Source organism: Camelus bactrianus, chromosome 15 (genome assembly GCF_048773025.1).
Source record: "Camelus bactrianus isolate YW-2024 breed Bactrian camel chromosome 15, ASM4877302v1, whole genome shotgun sequence".
NCBI lineage: Eukaryota > Metazoa > Chordata > Mammalia > Artiodactyla > Camelidae > Camelus > Camelus bactrianus.
Window position 1 is genome coordinate 47,566,733 of NC_133553.1, and position 20,003 is coordinate 47,586,735.

The window sequence follows — 20,003 nt, forward strand, 5'->3', positions numbered from 1 at the left end:
AAGCAACCTAAATCTAAAGTAATAGAAGACTGGATAAAGAAATTGAGTGTGTGTATACATACACACATACACACACACACACACTCTCTCTCTCTCTCTCTCACAATGGAATACCACTAAAAGAGAATGAAAAATTAATAAGCCATTAAAAAAGAATAAAACAATGCCATTTGCAGCAACATGGATGGACATGGAGATTGTCATACTAAGTGAAGTTAAGCCAGAAAGAGAAAAATATCATGATATCACTTACATGTGGAAACTAAAAAAAAAAAAAAAAAAAAAAAAAAAGGACACATATAAACTTATTTACAAAACAGAGACAGACTCACAAACATAGAAAACAAACTTATGGCTACCAGGGAAGAAAGAGAGTAGGGAGGGATAAATTGGGAGTTCCAAATTTGTAGGTACTAACTACTGTATATAAAATAAACAACAAAGTCCTACTGTATAGCATAGGGAATTATATTCAATACCTTGTAATGGCCTATCATGAAAAAGAATATGAAAAGGGATATATATATGTATAAATGAATCACTGTGCTGTACACCAGAAATTAACACTGTCAATTGACTGTAATTCAATAATAATAATAATAAAAAAGAACAATATGTAGATGAATCTGCCAAATAAAGAACCATATAAAAGAAAAACATGCAGTCAAAGTTTAAAAGACTTTGAATTCTAGGCTAGAGGATTTAGATTAATCCACAGGTGGTACAGTAAAGCCTTGAGGACAGGAGACTGCCTAACTCCACTTTAATTTCCTTCCTGGAAAAGAAGCACCAACATAAACTGAACTGAGAGATGAACAGAGTACAATGACAGAGTAAAAATTTCTGTCCTGGTAACTCTTCCATGCCCCTTGTCTGGCCCACTTCCTCTTACTAAGAATACTTTGGTCCCTTTCCTCTGTGACATACTCACTTTTCAAGATCTAGTTAAAGTATCCACTTTCTCTGAGAATTATTTCCAAACCATTTTAGCCCTCAGACTAGCTTCCATTCTACTCTTAAGTATTTCATGTATTCATTCATTCAGTAACATTTAATCTCATATGTTAACAGTGGGATTTCTTTTTAAAAACAAATTCGGTAACAGAAACTACACAACGTTGTAGGTCAATTATATCTCAAAAACAAGAAACAAGCAAACAAACTCATAGAAAAAGAGATCAGACTTGGGGTTACCAGAGGTGGGAGGTGTGGGGCTGGATGAAGGTAGTCAAAAGGTACAAACTTTCAGTTATAAAATAAACAAGCACTTGGGAAGTAATGTACAACTTGATAAATGTAACTGCTGTATGTTACATATGAAAGTTATTAAGAGTAAATTCTAAGAGTTCTCATCACAAGGAAAACTATTTTTTTCCTATTTCTTTAATTTTGTATCTATATGAGATGATGGATGTTCACTAAACTTACTGTGATAGTCATTTCACGGTGTACATAAGTCAAATCTTTATGCTTTACATCTTAAACGTATACAGTGCTATATATCAATTATCTCAATAAAACTGCAAGAAAAAATGCAAATAACCCTTTGACTCACAACTCACTTTTATGAAACTACTGGAATTGTGACATATATGGAAAGATAATTGTATAAAGATGTTCACGGCAATCCTACAATAGATAAAAAAAAAAAAAGAACCTAAATATTAATTAACAAAGGTACATTTAATGCAAATTGTGGTACATTCATATAATGAACTATTCAACTATAAAAGAATGAAGTAACATTTTATATCGTTATTTTAAAAAATGCCCTGGATATATTTAAGTAAAAAAAAAAAACTTACTTTACAAATTAATGCACAGTGTGGTTTCTTTTTAGTCAAAAAGTATGTGTATTTATATACACATGCATTGAATAAATTCAAAAGTAAACACAAACACACACACAATTAAAATTCACCTCTGGGGAGTAGAAGGAGAGGGGAAGAAAAAAGAACTGACTTTCCATTTAAGATTCATATACTTCTGTATTTATTAATTCACTTAGCAATTATTTAAAAATATCTAGAATTCCAGGCACTCATGATGGATACCATTCCATTTGGCATTTACACATTAAGTATCTTTTGAGAGGATATTTCATGGTTCTGTTTACCCTACTGACCCATAAACATCTTGCAAGCAAGCTTACTTTCCCACAGCAACAAATGTAACACCTCACAAACTGAAAGTTTATAGATGCACACATATATGTAAAAAGTATTTTTAAAGAGGAATGAACATAAAAGCTTTTGCACAGCTAAGGATACCATCAATAAAATGAAAAGACAACCTACAGAATAGGAGAAAATATTTGCAAAAGATACGACCGACAAAGGACTAATTTCCAAAATACACAAACAGCTCATTTACCTTAATATCAAAAAACCCAACTCAATCCAAAAATGGGCAGGAGACCTAAACAAGCAATTCTCCAATGAAGACATACAAATGGCCAATAGGCACATGAAAAATGCTCAATTTCGCTAATTATCAGAGAAATGCAAATCAAAACTACAATGAGATATCATCTCACACCAGTCAGAATGGCTATGATTAAAAAGTCTACAAATGATACCATGTGATCCAGCAATCCCACTCCTGGGCATATATCCAGAGAAAAATAAAATTCAAAAAGACACACACACCCCAGTGTTCACAGCAGCACTATTTATGATAGCCAAGACACAGAAACAACCCAACTGCCCATCAACAGAAGACTGGATAACAAAGATGTGGTACATATATACAATGGAACACTACTCAGCCATTAAAAAAATAAAATAATGCCATTTTGCAGCAATACAGATGGAACTGAAGATTGTCATTCTAAGTGAAGTGGGCTGGAAAGAGAAAGAAAAATGCCATATGACATCATTTATATGAGGAATCTAAAAAATAATAATGACACAAATGAACTAATTATTATTTTGATTTCTTGAATACGTGTAAGCACATCTGACTGTCCTTTATGATTGTATTACCACTTCTGTTGATTCTTACTTTGTAGTTGGCTTTATTCCTTTGGTAACTATGTAAGTTTAAAAAGCTAAAGATCTGGGGGGAGGGAATAGCTCAGTAGTAGAGTGCCATGCTTAGCATGTACAAGGTCCTGGGTTCATTCCCCAGTGCCTCCATTAAAATGAATGAATGAATAAATAAATAAACAAACCTAATTAACTCCCCTCCCCACCCCCCCAAAAAAAGTTAAAAAAATAAATAAAAAGCTAAAGATCTAATCTGTTCTTAGAAACAATAATTAGTACATGTATGTAAACTAAAAATTAGGTACGGTATATTGTATATATGTATTTACATGTAATATAATGTGTATGTGCAAAAAAGAAAAAATTATAGCATTACATGTAATGCTATAATTTATTAAACATGTATTAAGATATCTAAAACACAGTATTAGATTCCAAAAAAGAACTTTCCAAAAACCCTAGTAGTTGGAGTATGAGGACCTTAAAATCCAACAGAGTCTTCCTAATCATGTGAGGGAAAAAAATACTTTTTTATGAAGCATCTACCAAAAATTTAAGAAGGCTAACAGCTATATTGTGATTTCCTTGCTTTTTGAATTTTACCTATCTTTACTCAAAGTAACCACAATAGACAGACACAGGTTTACAAAACAAGGATTTCTTCTTCTTTTTTAATTACCAAGATTGAAGGTCTCAGATTTAAACCGGTAATTACATCTTGCAATTTAATAATTTTATCTTGGTATGTTCCCTCCATCATTTTGTTACACTTTTTTACTTTTATAATAGAAGTAGAATAGAAATTGGCATTTCTATTTAAACAATGAATTTTAAAAAGTCTACAAATGATAAATGCTGAAGAGGGTGTGGAGAAAGGGGAACCCTACTACACTGTTGGTGGGAATATAAATTGGTGCAGCCACTACGGAGGTTTCTTAAAAAACTAAAAATAGACTTAACCATGTGATCCAACAATCCCACTCCTGGGCATATACCTGGAGAAAAATATAATTCAAAAAGACACATGCACCCCAATGTTCATAGCAACACTATTTACAATAGCCAAGACATGGAAACAACCCAAATATCCATCAACAGATGACTGGATAAAGAAGATGTGGTGTATATATACATACAAGGGAATACTACTCAGCCATAAAAAATAAAACAATGCCATTTGCAGCAACATGGATGGACCTAGAGATCATCATTCTAAGTGAAGTGGGCCAGAAAGAGAAAGAAAACTGCCATTTGATATCACTTACATGTGGGATCTTAAAAAAAAAAAAAAAAGACACAAATGAACTACTTATTATTTATAACTGATGACTTTTTTCTTGAATATGTGTAAGCATATTTGACTGTCCTTTATGATTGGATTACTGCATTCTGTTGATTCTTACTTTGTGGCTGGCTTTATTCCTTTGATAACTACGTAAGGTTAAAAAGCTAGAGCTCTTAACTGTTCTTAGAAACAATGAACAGTACATATATGTAAATTTTAAAAAATATGTGCAGTATATTGTATATGTGCAAACTAACAATTCTACCTAATAAAACTAAAAAATTTAAAAAAAACCACAAAAAATAAAACCATCTTTGCTAACAACAACAAAAAGAAATGAACAGATTTGTACCATATTAATGATAGTGGCTGTTTCTGAGAAGACTGAAAGGAAGGAGGGGAATGGGATGGAAGGTATTTTTTGATCTCCAAAAATTTTTTCATGAAGAGATGTAGTAATCATTTGCATGTTAGAAAAGGTATAAATTTTTTCTTCCAGTCTTTCATTTGCCCTAATTTTGTTTTTAGCTCCTTTCTTGCATAGAACTTTCAATTTACTTTGTATAGTCAATTTCTTGATGTTTCTTCAATGACTTTCGGATTTTATTGGCCTTGTTTACGAAAAAAGTATTTTCTTCTTATTCTTTTATGACTTAAAAAACACTGAGCTCTTACTTGAAGGACATTATGCTAAGTGAAATAAGCCTATCACAGAAGGACAAATACTACATGATTCCACTCATATAAAGTATCTAACATAGTCAGACTCACAGGAGAAAGTAAAATAGTGGCTGCCAAGGGTGAGGGTTGGGGGGGAGGGGACACAGGGAGTTGCTATTCAACGGATATAAAGTTTCAGTTACAAAAGATAAGTTTTTGAGATCTGATGTATAACATCTTGTCCATAGTTAATTACACTGTATTGTACACTTAAAATTTGTAAAAAGAGGTCTCATCTCAGATGTTCTTACTAAAATAAAAAAATATAAAAATTTTTTAAAATGTTGAGCTCTTTACTTGGAGCATACTTTTTATTATTGAACAAAGTAAAAAATTAAATGAATGTTTTTCAAAATGAATAATCAATAGTCTCAGTATCATTTATTAAATAGTAAGTCATTTTCTTATTGATCTGAAATACCACCAGTATCATAAATGGGTCACTTGAATGCACAGTAGGAAAAAACTGCTATACCTCTTCAAAAGCATTAACCAGTTTTTACAAATGTGAAATCAGTTACACTGGGAATCATCACATGAATCTATCATCAACCATGGTCTACCTCACACTGAATAATATAATTGTTTTTCCCAATCAGTTACAGCTAAAACAAAACCAAAAAAGTTAACCAATAAGAAACAAACTATAATTTTATTTACGCATTCTTTTTAAGTTACTGAATAAGAGAAGTATTCTAAAAAATTTAATTTTGTTTAGTTCAACTAAGGAATTACAAAGACGTTTATCAGATCAATAGGTTCAACAAATGACTAGACTGAAAAATGAACAGAATGATAATAAAATTCCCAAACAAGAACAGATGACACCATCATCACTGACTGGGAGTCAGGAAACTTGGGTTACAATTCCAACTTGGAAAAGTGAATAAACCTCAAGAATCGGGACTATAGTTCTACTTCCAACATTCTATAATTTCTACTTTATCATCTCTAAAATAACGAAAATATCTAATAGCTGCCACCAAAAATGGAAAGTATATAATCTCCTTTAGTAAGATGTTATTTATACCAGTATAGATCATTAGTCTAATTTAAATTCATTTTCTCTAGCTATCTTCTGAACATACAGAAAAATAACTGAGCAACATTTTTAAGAATTACTTTCAACCATGTGAAAGTAATTCTCAATCCACCTTTTGGCTTGTCCCTCTTTAGAATAATACTTAAGTTTTTCTAGATACTTTCTCGACCATTCCAACATTTTACAAGTCTTATTGTTATGATAAAATATCACGTGTTCACATGTGTGCGCCTGTGCGCACACACACTTTAGGATGATTCATTCAACTATAGTCCAAATCATTTTCTGCTATACTTAGTTCTGGCTAGACACTTCTAAGCTACTGCTCATTTTTTGGTTGTTATTCCTACAAAGATTAAAGCACATTTGTTTGTTTTTCTTTAACAGATTATTCAAAGTAATTTGATTTCTATTTTTGGTTTTTCAAATACTTAAAACCATCCCATTTTTCAAAAATTACCTATAAAGTTAATATGCTCTGTCACTTAAATTAATGATTACATGAAGAAATTTGAGCCCAGCAAAGGAAAGTGAAGGGAAACAGAAATAACCATTTAAGTATCTATTTGCAAGTATTTAGCACTATTTTTATAAGTTGTAGCTTCCATACAATAAACTTAAAAAAAGTTCCCCCAACTGTCACAGCATCAGTATGACTGCTTCATAAAATAAAAAGATTTATTTAATTAATCTGGCTCTGTCCCTCTTGTTTCCTCTTCAGCTACCAAAAGTCACTATTTCAGGAAAAAACTTTAAATACATTTGTAATCAGCTCTTCATACTATGTTTGTTTATTATCTATAATCTACATTTAATGACTGATTTGCCCTAAACCATATTAGCAGCCCCTACTTTTTTTTTTTTTTTTAAGTGAAAGCACGTTTACTTGGAGACACACTCCACAGACACTGTGGTCTCACTCAGAAGGGAAAACCTAGTAGCCCCAGCTTTTAAAACATAACAAAACACCAAACAGCTCAATGAACTCTTTCAAATAAGGTTTAGGGAATTTTGATAGAAGAAAATGCTTGTTTCCTCCTCATTTAGGTTTATAAAGAGTCTGTAAGATAATCAGACTAGTCAGGTGAATGTCAGATGAATTAATTCCAAATCTAATAACTAAATTTAACCTTCAAAGGCCCATATATTTTGAAAGTCACTGCCAGGTTCTTACTTATCCCGAAACACATTAGGTTCCACAATCCAAAACTTCTTAGAATATAATATCTTTGAAAGGGAGGCATGTGGCCTTGTTTTTTGGTTTTTTTGAACTGATAATGATGAAACAATTTCCCTTAGCAATCTGTTTAAACTTAATAAATTGATAGCCATTAATTTCTTCAGAACTAACACCAGCTCCAGTTTCATGGGAAAAAAAAAATTCCCTATATAAAACTGGCCAAGAGGGGGTGACGTATATAGCTCAGTGGTAGCACGTACAGGGTCCTGGGTTCAATCAATCCCCAGTACCTCCATAAAAAAAATTTTTTTAAATTAGCCAATAGACATGAATTCATACCACTAGGGTACAGAAGTAGCCACCTATTGTGACCAAAAATAAATCTTTTTTTCTAATTATCCAGTTTGTTTACACACTAAATTTCCATCTTCTATCATTTAGCCAGGCATGTAATTAAAATATTATTTCTATGTATTTACTATCAAAATCTACAGTCACAAACTTATCCTGGGAAGACAGAATCACTGGCTCAAAGTCCCAATTATCAAATTTTGTTTTTAATTCTGAATTCTGACTTTCCGATCATCAGTTATCCTCATTTCCTATGAACAATATATATAGCCAATTATTACCTTAAAGTTAGAGTGAATACAAAAACTAAAAATGTCCGTAAATTAATAAGCACTTAAAATACACTTACAGCATTGAAAAATGTAAAATTTTAAGCTTTTATTCACATTTAAAATGACCCATGTGGGACTATGTCATCAAACCAAGTTGAATGAGTTCACACCACAATCACAACTATTAAATTCTTTTAAAAAATACAAATCTCCCTCCTTTCAGATTCCATATATTGTTTTTGACAAAGAAATAAGAATTTAAAAAGTCATCTCATCTCCACCATCCTAATACACTACTGCTAATATTTTACCAAAAATTTTTAGGTACTTCACAAAATCAAGAGTCCATATTCCCAGTTTCACTGTGTGTATGTTGTGTGTTGTGACATTTTTCTAGTCCTCTAAAACCAGACTTAACTTTACAGACCCTGGACAACTCACTACATCCAGATCTCCCAGCTCAGTTTTTCAGTGTTATAGACTTCAGCTAAGAGGTTCTCAAATCAAATGACTCAGAAATAGAGAACAGGTTCCTTAGTAAAGATACTAAGTCAGAATCAGAAAATTCCATAATGGTACCCTGAAAATTACAACTACTAGGTATGTGGGATTACAGATACTACGAAGAACCTGAAAGTGTTCTTTTACTTTCGCAATTGAGCTAAAGTTCTACCAACATATTATCTAACTTTAACCTACCCTCAGTCTCTGGATATAAGGGCAAAACAATGACTATAAGGAAGAAGGACAAATAACAAAAACAAGATGAATGACCCCAACTCTAGGGGAGTTTTCTTCACCAAGCACATGTTTCCTTCTTAATCATTTACATAAAAATGCTATAACTTAGTTTAATATTTGGGCTGCAACTACTAAGTGTGGCATAAAGGTAATTTAGTGAATGATTAAAGGGTAGAACATTTATCAGAAATCTTCATCTTTACAGCACTTTCATAGAAAACTCTGAGAGCCTATGGTCTTTCAAACAGTCTAAGATTACAAACAAAACTTCAGAAATATATATACATATTTATTCTTAAAAATATACACCAGAAGACAATGAAAACAATACCAACATGCTTATTTGCAAGTCATCTTGATCTCAGATGTTATTTAAATTTAGTCTCTAGCTCAACTATTAGTTCCATCAAGGCAAGAACTGTATCCTAATTCAGACCTCACTGATTTATACTGGTAACTCAAAAGATACAGGAAGTTTTAGAGCACCTCAGAAGTTACCTGATTTAAAATCTCCCAATTTAGAAATGAGATTAAGAAACCACTCCAGAAAAAAAGAAAAAAGCCACTTTGAAAAATCAGGTTCCTTATTCCTAAACCTAACGAGTAACATTTACTACATGTGGCTATGTGTAAAAAAACTTTTTTTAAATAAAATAAAATAAAATGGAAAGGAAGATGACAGTCTTTTCCACACTGCTTGTTTTAGACAAGAAAGAACAACTGTTAGCACTAACACTGGACTGGTAAGTGCTGAAAGAGCAGACATGAAATAATGAAATCTTACTCCTTTGGTATCTAAGGCTACTATATCATCAGTTTCAAGCAAGTAGTTCCTTAAGAACAGAGCCCAACTGTCATTCTCAGGGGATACTTGTATCATAGGGAGTACAAGCTTATAAATCACTAGCACTTGAGCATGAGCTTTCACCTCAGGAAAAACTTATCAATGATGCTGGCAGAAGCACTTTTACACATTCTTCCTATATGTCAGGAACAAACAGGTCTGGTCAAGGACTGCAAAAAACAACTGAGAGCAAAATGGGCCCCAATTTTTCTGTGAAAGTTTTATAATTTAGAAATAAGCCGAAAGAAAAATAGAGGATAATCAAGCTATGCAGAAAAACAAGAAACAAAATGAAACAACCGACCAAATAACAGCAAAATATTTTCACAGGAGTTAAAAGGGTAAGCATAAAAGTAGTAAGAAACAGGTTCCAAACTGAAATGAAGAGACAAAAATATTTACACAGTAGCAAAAAGAAACAACAGTTTTTAGAATGAAGACTCAGAATCACACATTAAGGTCCACAGTAGTTTTTCTTTTTAATTCCTAAATATAAAAAATATTTCCCCCCTCCTCAAAATAACTCAACCTATGATCTTTGAGGAAAATTAAAGAATATTAAGTTGATGGGCAAACTTTCTGACTAAAACTAGACTGTTAAAGGATACAAACAACAGCAGATGTAACAAAGGACTTAAGGAAAACACTAACATCTGAAATAAAACCATCAATTGTTTTAACAACATATAAGAAGCCATATTCATACCTGTCTCAAAGCTGCTTTATCTTCCATTTCTTGTACAGTAAATGGAAGTTTTGCCTTTAAAAGATAAGCAATGGTATATGTTGAGGTATATGTTATAGGGAAGGTGTACATGTGTTCATAAAGATAAATATAAAATGTTCACAGAAGCACTATTCCTGGGCGCCAAATACAAAAGCAACTCTATTCATACAATGTAATATCATACAGCAACAAGTATGAACAAACTATTGCTACAAGCAACAACATGGATGAAACTCACATACAAATATTAAGCAAACTAAGTGAGACACATAGGAATACATACTGGATGACTACATTTATATAAAGTTCAAAAACAGGTAAAACTAATCCAAGCAGTTAGGAAGAAAGGGTTGGGTGTAGTGACTAGGAAGGCACTGGTGGGGGGCAGGAGGTACTTCTGAGATGTTGGAAGCATTTTTTTTTCCTTGATCTAGCTATTACTGATTACCTAGATAATGTTCACTTTGTGAAAAGTCATCAAGCTGTGTTATCAATGATTTATATACTTGTATACTTTCACCAAAATCTTAAGTTAAAAATAACTAATAAAAATTTCTACAATTCAAACAATATGTATATATATAGTACATACACATATAAACAGTTATATATAGATTGTTTAGAATTCAAATGACTATTGCTAATTTTTTTTAATGTTGAGAATCTTTTCTCTTGTTTATTGTCCAACAACATTTTTTAATTGAAGTATAGGCAGTTACAATGTGTCAAATTCTGGTGTACAGCACAATGTCCTAGTCATGCATATTCATTTTCATATTCTTTTTCATTAAAGGCTATTACAAGATATTGAATGTAGTTCCCTGTGGACCATTGCTAATTTAAATGACCCATGCACACTGCCACATGTACCTGTTTAAGTTCTTTCCCTTCTCTCCAAACCCATCTTCAACTCAAAATTACTCTTTTGGGGGAGAAAAAAAGTAAAACTTTAAGAAAAATTTTATGTTCAGAAGACTATGAAAAACAAATATCTAAGGTAAGTGATTCTTGCAAAAATCTTACATTCTCTCCCTCCTCTGATGTGCTCATTTTACCTCTGAGGGAGCACCCCCCTACCCAAATTGCTTACTTCTCTATCGCCTTTACTGGGCCTAAAATACCAAAATTTGATAATCAGTTTCTTAAAACTGCAAATGCATTTCAAAGGATTATCAGTCATTTGCAAACAACTGTAAATTAGTTCTGTGTCTACTTTTTTTAAACTGAGGTATAGCTGATGTACAATATTATATGTTTCAGGTGTACAACATAGTGATTCACAGTTCTGTGTCTACTTTTAATATATAGCTGTAAAGCAATTTCTTCTATATAAAGAAGGAAAATGAGTGATTCCACAATTTCCTTTACCATATGATCAATTTGCCAAAAATATTAGATTTCAAAATAGTGTCTTCATCCAACCCCATTTCTCTCAAACAAGTCTTTTTTGATCTTCTGTGCCATGATACAAACTTGAATGACTCCTACCTTTCGTTGTTAAATTCTACTCACTTCTAATTTTCCTTAAAGCCTGGTATGTTTTCTTTTTCCAAAAAGGTATGATCAATAAAATAACATACACACACACACACACACACACACACACATATATATACCAACCCTCAAAATACAACAGGTAAATAGGCCTTTCCTTTTCCCCACTGCCTACCTCCTAAGTATTGGAGAGTCTCACAGAGCCTTGTGTTCTTATACATACACATACACACACACACACACACACACAAGGTTACATATTATGAATGCAAGGCACAAAATCAATACTTGAGTACAAAAAGAATTCTCATATCTAAACCCAAGTAGAGTCAGCAAACCAGCAAAAGCTAAACTGATTCAGGTCAGTAATCAATACATGGTACTAAAGAAACTAATGTCAAAAGCTGAACTCATGTAAGTAGCCAGTTAATTCCACACAAACTTTCAGCAAAGATTCTGACACAACTCAACACTGTACACTGTGTTGAATGTACACTAGGGGAAAAAAATGAAACTAAGATTATCACTGTTACCAGAAAAATGATTTAAAAGCACAGGTTCTTCTCCATTTCTATCACTCAAATAATTTCTAAGCTTTGAGAAAATAGAGAAATAGGCTGTCTTCATAAAAAAGATGAATGCTACCTCATCTCTAATGAGATGTGAAAGCATACCTTGTTTTATAAGGTTTAGCCACCAGTTGAAAGAATAGGACTTAATAATTTTTTCTTTTTTGAACATAATCATACAATTTTCCATGTGTTAGAAGGGCAGAACATTTGACAATTGGATTTTCTAAAATTTAGAGAACAAGCAACTAACATATACAACTTACATTTGCTTTTAATTATGCTATCTTATTTGGGGTGTTTTAAGATAAAAGAGATACACAACGCATTCATTTTCAAAGTAAAGTAAATATTTTCGAGATCTGCCTTCAACTAAGATAAATTATGCAAAGGAAGTTAGCTAGTTTCATTTCCCTATTTTCTAAGGATTAAGTTTAAGCACATTTCTTATGTCAACCAAACATACATAAAAACCCCATGCATGTAGACACCAAACTACGGTGAAAAAAAGATAGTCTACAAACCTGTCAAAATTACCACTGAAGTCTAATTTAACTCACATTTTTTCTTTCTTGAAATAGTCCAGCCTATAACGATGACCTAAAAAATGACTTAACACCCTTTATTCATAACTTATGAGTAATTCAAGGGAAATCTACCCTTCTTTGTACAATGAGTGCTTAGTGATCTCATCAACAAGCTGGAAAAACATGCAGGCCAATCAGTGCTATCTCATCTGGAGACAAATCTATATGAGGTAAAATTATGATCAAAAAGTTACTTAGAAAATGTGAAACTAAATAATTTAACAATCATTGGCATCAGACTACTGTGTCAGCCTCCAACAGGATAGATGGGATAGGACAGGGGACAGATGTGCTGCAAGGCCTAGGTTATTCCTTTCTTTGAAAGTGATGGAGATACTGTGCCAAATGTATTTCAGTATCTCCCCTTGTTTATAAAGGCCAGGTGATGTAAATCAATTCTGAAATTCTTCTCTGCTATTTACTATGCATATTCACTGCTGTGTAATGGCCACCATACAGAACTGCTAAGAGGAATAGTATATATAAAAAAGTGCCTGGCACAGACTCTAGTACATAAGAAGAAACAGAGTCAATGTTTACTGTTATTCCAAATACCCATTTCTTCTGTTTTCTTATTCTCTTTTCAAAGAATATTATAATTCATTAAGTATAAGATTAGTGATTTGTAACCACAAATCAGTTTCTCTGAGGTTACACCATGTCATCTAGACTGCATTTTGGGGTATACCAGGAACTCTTTAACGACTCATACATATTTTATCTCTTAGGTTTAGTTTTATAAATGGCTGATTCCATTCCATACTATTTTTTTCAATATTTAGAAGAACTGATATTTAATGAGCATCTACCATATGCTAGATATTTTACTATCTCTTTACAATTATTATAAGGCAAGTGTTAACCACTCTCAGTTTAAAGATAATAAAGTAAGGCTTGAAGAGGTTACACTACTTGCCCCATGTCAAAACAGCTTGTTAGGGGTGTAGCTTGGACTACAACCCAGGTCTAGCCAGCTCTAACTCTGAGCTCTTACCATCACACTACTCCCAGCTGTCTCACCCCTTATATTTTGGTTCTTCACAATTTTTTTTTAAGTAAAAGCAGATTTATTTAGAGAGATGTACACTCCATAGACAGAGTGGAGGCCGTCTCAGAAGGCGAGAGAGAGTGACCTGCTTCTTCGTAATTTTATTTTCAGAGAGTGACAACTGTAATTTGGGGGTGCCTTGCTAACAATCTCACATACTAACCAGAGTTCTCTGGAAGACAAGAATGAAAGTCAAAGGGATGATAAATTTGAAAAATGGAAAGTCTAAAACAGAAAACCCTTCAGAGACCAGTGGGACAAGATAGACACAAAATAAGAGTAACTTGTTAGGAATAAAGGGGGGGGGGGACAATAAGAGACTACAAGTTGAAATAACTCATTACTATAGTTTATTTTCAAAGTTAAAAAAATACGAAAAAAAACTAAGAAAATACTCACTAGCCTTTAATTCTGCCAAATTTAAGTTCAGGGATCCTCATTAACAGGTCAGGATCTACTGGTGGTTTTTGCCTTACCTGGTAGGTCTCCAAGCTGTCTGACCTTTCCTTGGGTTTGCCAGAATTTCCAGTAAAGAAAGAGACAAGCAGTATAGGGACAACCCTTAGGTCTCATCAGCAGAACTCTAACATCAGCATTGTCACTATCCCATTTCTAACCCCTCAAATAATTCCTAAGCATTGAGAAAACAGGCTACACACACACACACACACACACACACACACACACACACACACACACACACACACACACACACACACACAGTTAGTTGAGTGGCATCTCTCTTCTCATGGGATGTAAATATTTTTAAGGTTTAGTCACAAGATGGGAGAGTACTGACCCACATTACTTAATTACTAAAAGAGGAAAAATCATGTTCCTTACCCAGAACTCTTCTATCTAGAAAGGCTGCAGAAGTTCCTTATTCTGTAAACAGTAAGAAGAACTTGAAGTTAAAGTATTATGGGCTACAACAACCCTACAGAAAGTGTAATTAGTGTGCATAACTAGAACACTAAAGAGTTTCCTGGTTGCTGCATGTAATAAATATGTACCTCCATCAAAAACATTTTATGTAAATCTGTATGTACTGAATTCTTTTTAACAAGTTCACTCAAAAAACAAAATCCCCTGTAATTCCAGGATCATAGGTGAGATTTTAATCCCAAAATATGGGATTAAAGAGACTGATTACACTTTTACTCTATATGATCTCTATACGATTATTTCAGACTAGAAATTAACATCAAAATTCATTACTGTATTTTATTCATTAAATTTCTTGAACAATAATCAGTTAAAATTTCAGAACTTCAATCTTATGTTTTCCAATAACTTGAATATTACACCTATTTTTCAGAACTTCCATTTCAAGACTGTTTTCAGAACTCAAGCTTCCTCTTTTATTAAAACATAATAAATGAGAAACTAATAATAGATATAATAATCAATCAATAGATTGACTCCAGGTAGGAGAATTTGGTAGCTGAGGGCAGGTGTAGGAAAGGGACTTGCATTTTAAGTCACGTGCATTTAATACCTATTCAAAGTAATCACTTTTAACAACTAAAAACTTAAAAATGATCAGAATACATAGTACTTCTGCAGACTTGTAAGATTTCCTCATACATACTTCTAGAAAAAGACTACCAAATAGATTTCAAGATAAGTTCAGCAAAACAAGTTGCAAATGCTAAACTTTTATGATTTTAAAAGAAAACAAACATTATTTAAGAAATTCCACCTCACACTACTTTCAATTTCATCGACTCTAGAATATATTATCAAAGTGTCCCTATGTGGAACACAAATTATTTCTTACTAGCTTAAAGTGGTATGTGATATCCTAAACTCAGGAATTTATGTTAAAAACCTAAAGAGGCAAATGATTTGTATTCCATCTTTAGACAGTGGATCTTTTCAGATAACAAGAGTGAAGACAGCATTCCACAAACTACCCAGGCTGATTATTTCCCAATGTGGGGTCTAAGAAAATGTCCCCCCTAAGAAAGGCATTGAAAAGTCCTAAGATTTCATTCTATAAGGTTGTTTCTTTCTTCTTCAAACATTGACCATTACAAACATTCAAACATTTTTTTAAAAGAGGTGTCAAGGAAGTTTTTAGACTAACCTGTGGGCAAAGCAGCTATCAAAAACCAGTTCTGACAGAATTTCTACTTAGAAAAAAATAGTATCCTGTAAGTATTTTATTACCACTAAAAAGCCGAAAGTCCAACTTTATATGAAATGAATAAGTAATTTTATATGAATTTACTTAAGTTGTCTTAAAACAGTGAGTCTCATTTCAATTCCTTACTTGGAAAGTTTTCTGATCCAGTATTATGTAACTCTATCCAAGACTAACGCAAGAGTTACCTATCCATTAAGAGTTAGTGAAAAGTAAAACACGTGTGCACACATGTTAGCTGTAGTTCCTTAATTACCTTGTCAGAATGATAAAACGCAGCAGATTTTCAAACAAACAACAAAACCTTCCCTATTCAAGCCAGAAATAGTGACACTTTGCATACTCCACAAAACCTTTAAAATAAAAAGTACTCTTCTTAGTTAACTTCTGAATCATTATGTGAACTGTACATTTTAAAATGTAATCAAAACGCCAATTCTCAAAAAATGACATTTTTAAACATAAAGCTAGCAAAATCTTTATTTTTGCCTTTCAATTCATCTTAATGTTTTATTCATTTTGAGGCCATTTATTTGCCCTCTAAAAGACCCATAGCATTTTCCCTGAAGGCTAATCAGCAAGCTCTTTTCCCCTCTGTGCCAACACAGAATCTCCCGAACAGTTTCTACTAGCAGCAGCAAAGCAACAATTCTACAGTGAACTTGATTTACCATTTGGTTGGGTACATACTGAAATTCTGATTCATGAACATCTTAGTCAGTTTATGGATATCAATGAAAAGAAAAATGACACTCTGGCATGTGACTGCCAACAGCTAAGCCACTTTACTGCAAAAGGAAATAGACTTTATTAGCTAATAATTTCAAACAAATGAAAAAAATGAAGAAAAGTGACCAAGATATAAGTACTTCAACTAAGTTTGAAATTACATATAAATAGTGAAAAGGAGATTCAGAATAAACACTTAAAAATGAAACTAAAATAAGTTTGGCTGAAAGGATCTGATTCACTGTTAATGTAATTAACAAATCAGTACATCTTGAAAAAGCTCACTTCTAGCAATAGAATTCTTATTATGCTAGGATTTCAATCCAGTGTCATTGTTTTCTCTTTAAAAAAACTGTCAACTCCATTATATATAGTGCCAGTTCTGAAAGGAGATCTGAATATTATTTGAATGGAACACAGGTGAACCCTGATATGCACATGTAAAAGGAAATGATGGAATTACAAATATTTTTAATTTACAAAAAAATTGGTAAATGTAGCAAACAACCATTAAAACACATTTACCAATAATGTTGCACAAGACCTCTGACTGGCTTGAAACATCACATTCTTTCTAGCAACATATAGCAAACTGCTTTCACAAGGACTATCTGTAACAGTAACTAGTGAAAACCCTTTAAACTATTTTTCAGATTACTATCTCCCTCTTTCATTTAAGTATTTTGTTCAACAATGAAACAGTTTTAAAGGAAAGAATGTATAATTTTAAAAAGGCATTTAATCTTGATTCCCTTAATTAAAGGAGGTGTGACAACGAACGCACGTAAAATTAACCTTAATCTGCCAACGAAAATACGCAAAATGTCTCCTAACAATTCCCCTCCTCCTTAAAACAACAGTCGTACACATAAATATGGTACTGACCTACACCACCACTGAGAGCAGCTAATTAATAAAGAGAATAGTCAGGTTTGGAGACCGAGGTGCAACACCCTACCTCCTAAACCTCCCAAAATAACCACATCGTCAAAGTAGAACTGAACATTATTTTTGCTAAAGCAAGAATCCAACCCTCGGGAGCCTCAGCCCTTAGACAATGGTGGTTACCAGACAGAGCTGCACAGTTGGGTCCAACTGACACATTTCACTAGGCCTTGGACACAACACACACACACACGCACACACTCTCACCCAAGGGGCCAGTTCTAAGGAAGGAGCGTTCAAACCCCACTAGGAGATGGAGGGTAGCCCGGTGGCGTGGGGGTATGCTAGGGGAGGACAGGCGAGAAGGGGTGTCGATAGAGCGGAAGGGTAACTGCACCGCACGCGAGGGAGGGGGCTGGAAATGGCCGATGGATTCGATACTTATTTATTTAAAGGTCTTGATTTAACGGGTCCTTCCCAGGGGTTCTGTAACTAAAGCCAAACTGCGCAGCAAACATTGTGGGGTTGGGAGAGGAGTCGCTGCTCCCCCTACCCCGTGACTAGGGAGGGGAGGCGGGGGAAACAAGTTCCCCGGCCAACACCACCGACCACTCCGATTCCCCCTCTCCCCTCCTCCACAGGAAGGGGGAGGCTAACAGAGAAAAGGGGGAAAACAAGTTCCCCAGCCAGCCCCACCACCCAATAACTCCCAGTCGTTCCCCCCACCTTCTATTGGAAACGGGAGACCAAACCGTGGAAAGCAGCCGAAAAGGGGGAAATCCCACCCTTCGCTTTCCCTCTACCCACCAACAGACTCCTGCGGGGTCCCCGAGCGAGCCAAGAAGCCAGAGGGTTGGGTGTGGGGAGAGGGTGCCGAGCCCCCGAAACCAAACAAAGCGCGGCCTGAGCGAAAGCCCGGGCGAGTGGGGAAGCCGGGGCTTTTCCTGCCGGTCGGGGCCCGGGCCGGACTGACACTGCGGCACCGGAGGACCCGCCTCCGCTCAGCCTCCGTCTCCCACCCCCGGGCGCACAGGACGCCCCCCGCCCGTCCCGGCCTCCCTCCCCGCGGGTCCCGGCCAGCCCGGCGGGCGGCGGGGAGGGAGCGCGGCCTTACCCCGCTCGCCGGCGTTGTTCCGCTCCTGGGGCAGCGGCGGAGGCGGCGGTGGTGGCGGCGGAGGCTGCTGCTGCTGCGGCGGCGGCGGAGGCTGCTGCTGCGGCGGCTGCTGCTGGGGCGGCTGCGGCGGCGGCTGCTGTGGGGGCTGCTGCTGCTGTTGCTGCACCGGGCGCGGCCGCGACACTCGCCTGGGTCTCCGGTTGGCGGCTCGGACGGAGTTCATTTGCCGGGCTGAGGTGGCGGCGTTGGCGGAGGGACACACACACACACACGCACCGCGAGCTCCGGGGCAGGAGAAGGGGGTGGGGAGAGGGGGAAGGAAAGAAAGGGGGCGAGGGGAAGGGGAGATGGTAAGGGCGGAGGGGCAAGCGAGACCCCCAGTCAAGAGAAAGGCCCGCGGAGACAGACACCGAGCGAGGTCAGGCGGGCGGGCCTGACGCACGGGGAAGGCCGAGGCCTCCGGGCGGGGCGGCCGCGGGGGACGGAGACAGAAAGACAGGCAAGGCGAAGAGAAAGAAAGAAAGGGCGTCCGCCCGCCTGGGGATCCCGAGGCGAAGCGCGGCGTCGGCGGCTGAGGAGACAGACCCCGGTCCCGCCGACTCCCGAGCGGCGTCTCCGGCGGCGGGGGGAGTGGGCGGGCGGGTGAGGAAGGGAGAAGGAGGAGAAGAGAGGGAGAGCAGGGAGGGAGGGAGCAGGGGGCGCCCGGCTCTTTTTTTCCCTCTTCCTCCCCCCCACACTCCCTGAAAGAGATTTCTGAGAGGAATTTTTTCTCTTTCTTCGGCCTCTTCTCTCTCCTCCCCCCTTCTCTCCTCGGCGAAGGGGAAATGAGTGTGAAGGGAGGAGATAGGGGGAAAACGAGGCGTCGTCGTTCCTCCTCCTTAAAGGAGCCTTTCCTCCTCCTCCTCAGCCCCGTCGCCGCTGCTTCTGCTGCTGCTCCGTGGCAGGAGGAGCCATTGACACCACCGGAGCCACCACTCGCCCAGTCGGTCCCTCCCCGCCGCGGGGCTGGCCAGGGGCGCGGGGGAGGGCCGCGGGGCGGCGGGGGGAGGGGTGAATGGGCGGGGAAGAAGAGAGGCGGGGATTTAGGTCAAGCAGCCAATGGGAGGTGCTTATACAACCTCCGGGCCAATGGGGCCTCCGGTCTTATCGCGAAGTCCCTTCCTTCAACGCCCTGTTTCCTCTCTCGGGTTTCCTCCCTCCCCCGCCAAGGAGGGGGATGGAAGATAGGGGAGTGTGGTAGGGCCGGTGATAATGGGGAGGTATCAGGGCATATAATAGAGCA

General features: G+C 36.4%; 1 protein-coding gene across 1 annotated transcript in view; it reads right to left on the minus strand.

Annotated features, from left to right (window-relative positions):
* Positions 1-19,735, minus strand: part of FBXO11 (F-box protein 11) — a 77,684-nt gene extending 57,949 nt beyond the window's left edge. Inside the window, exon 1 of the mRNA XM_074341104.1 lies at positions 18,722-19,735. Coding sequence (XP_074197205.1) covers positions 18,722-18,944 — 223 coding nt within the window. The 5' untranslated portion in view covers positions 18,945-19,735. The remainder of the gene's footprint in view (positions 1-18,721) is intronic.
* Positions 19,736-20,003: the final 268 nt, after the last annotated feature.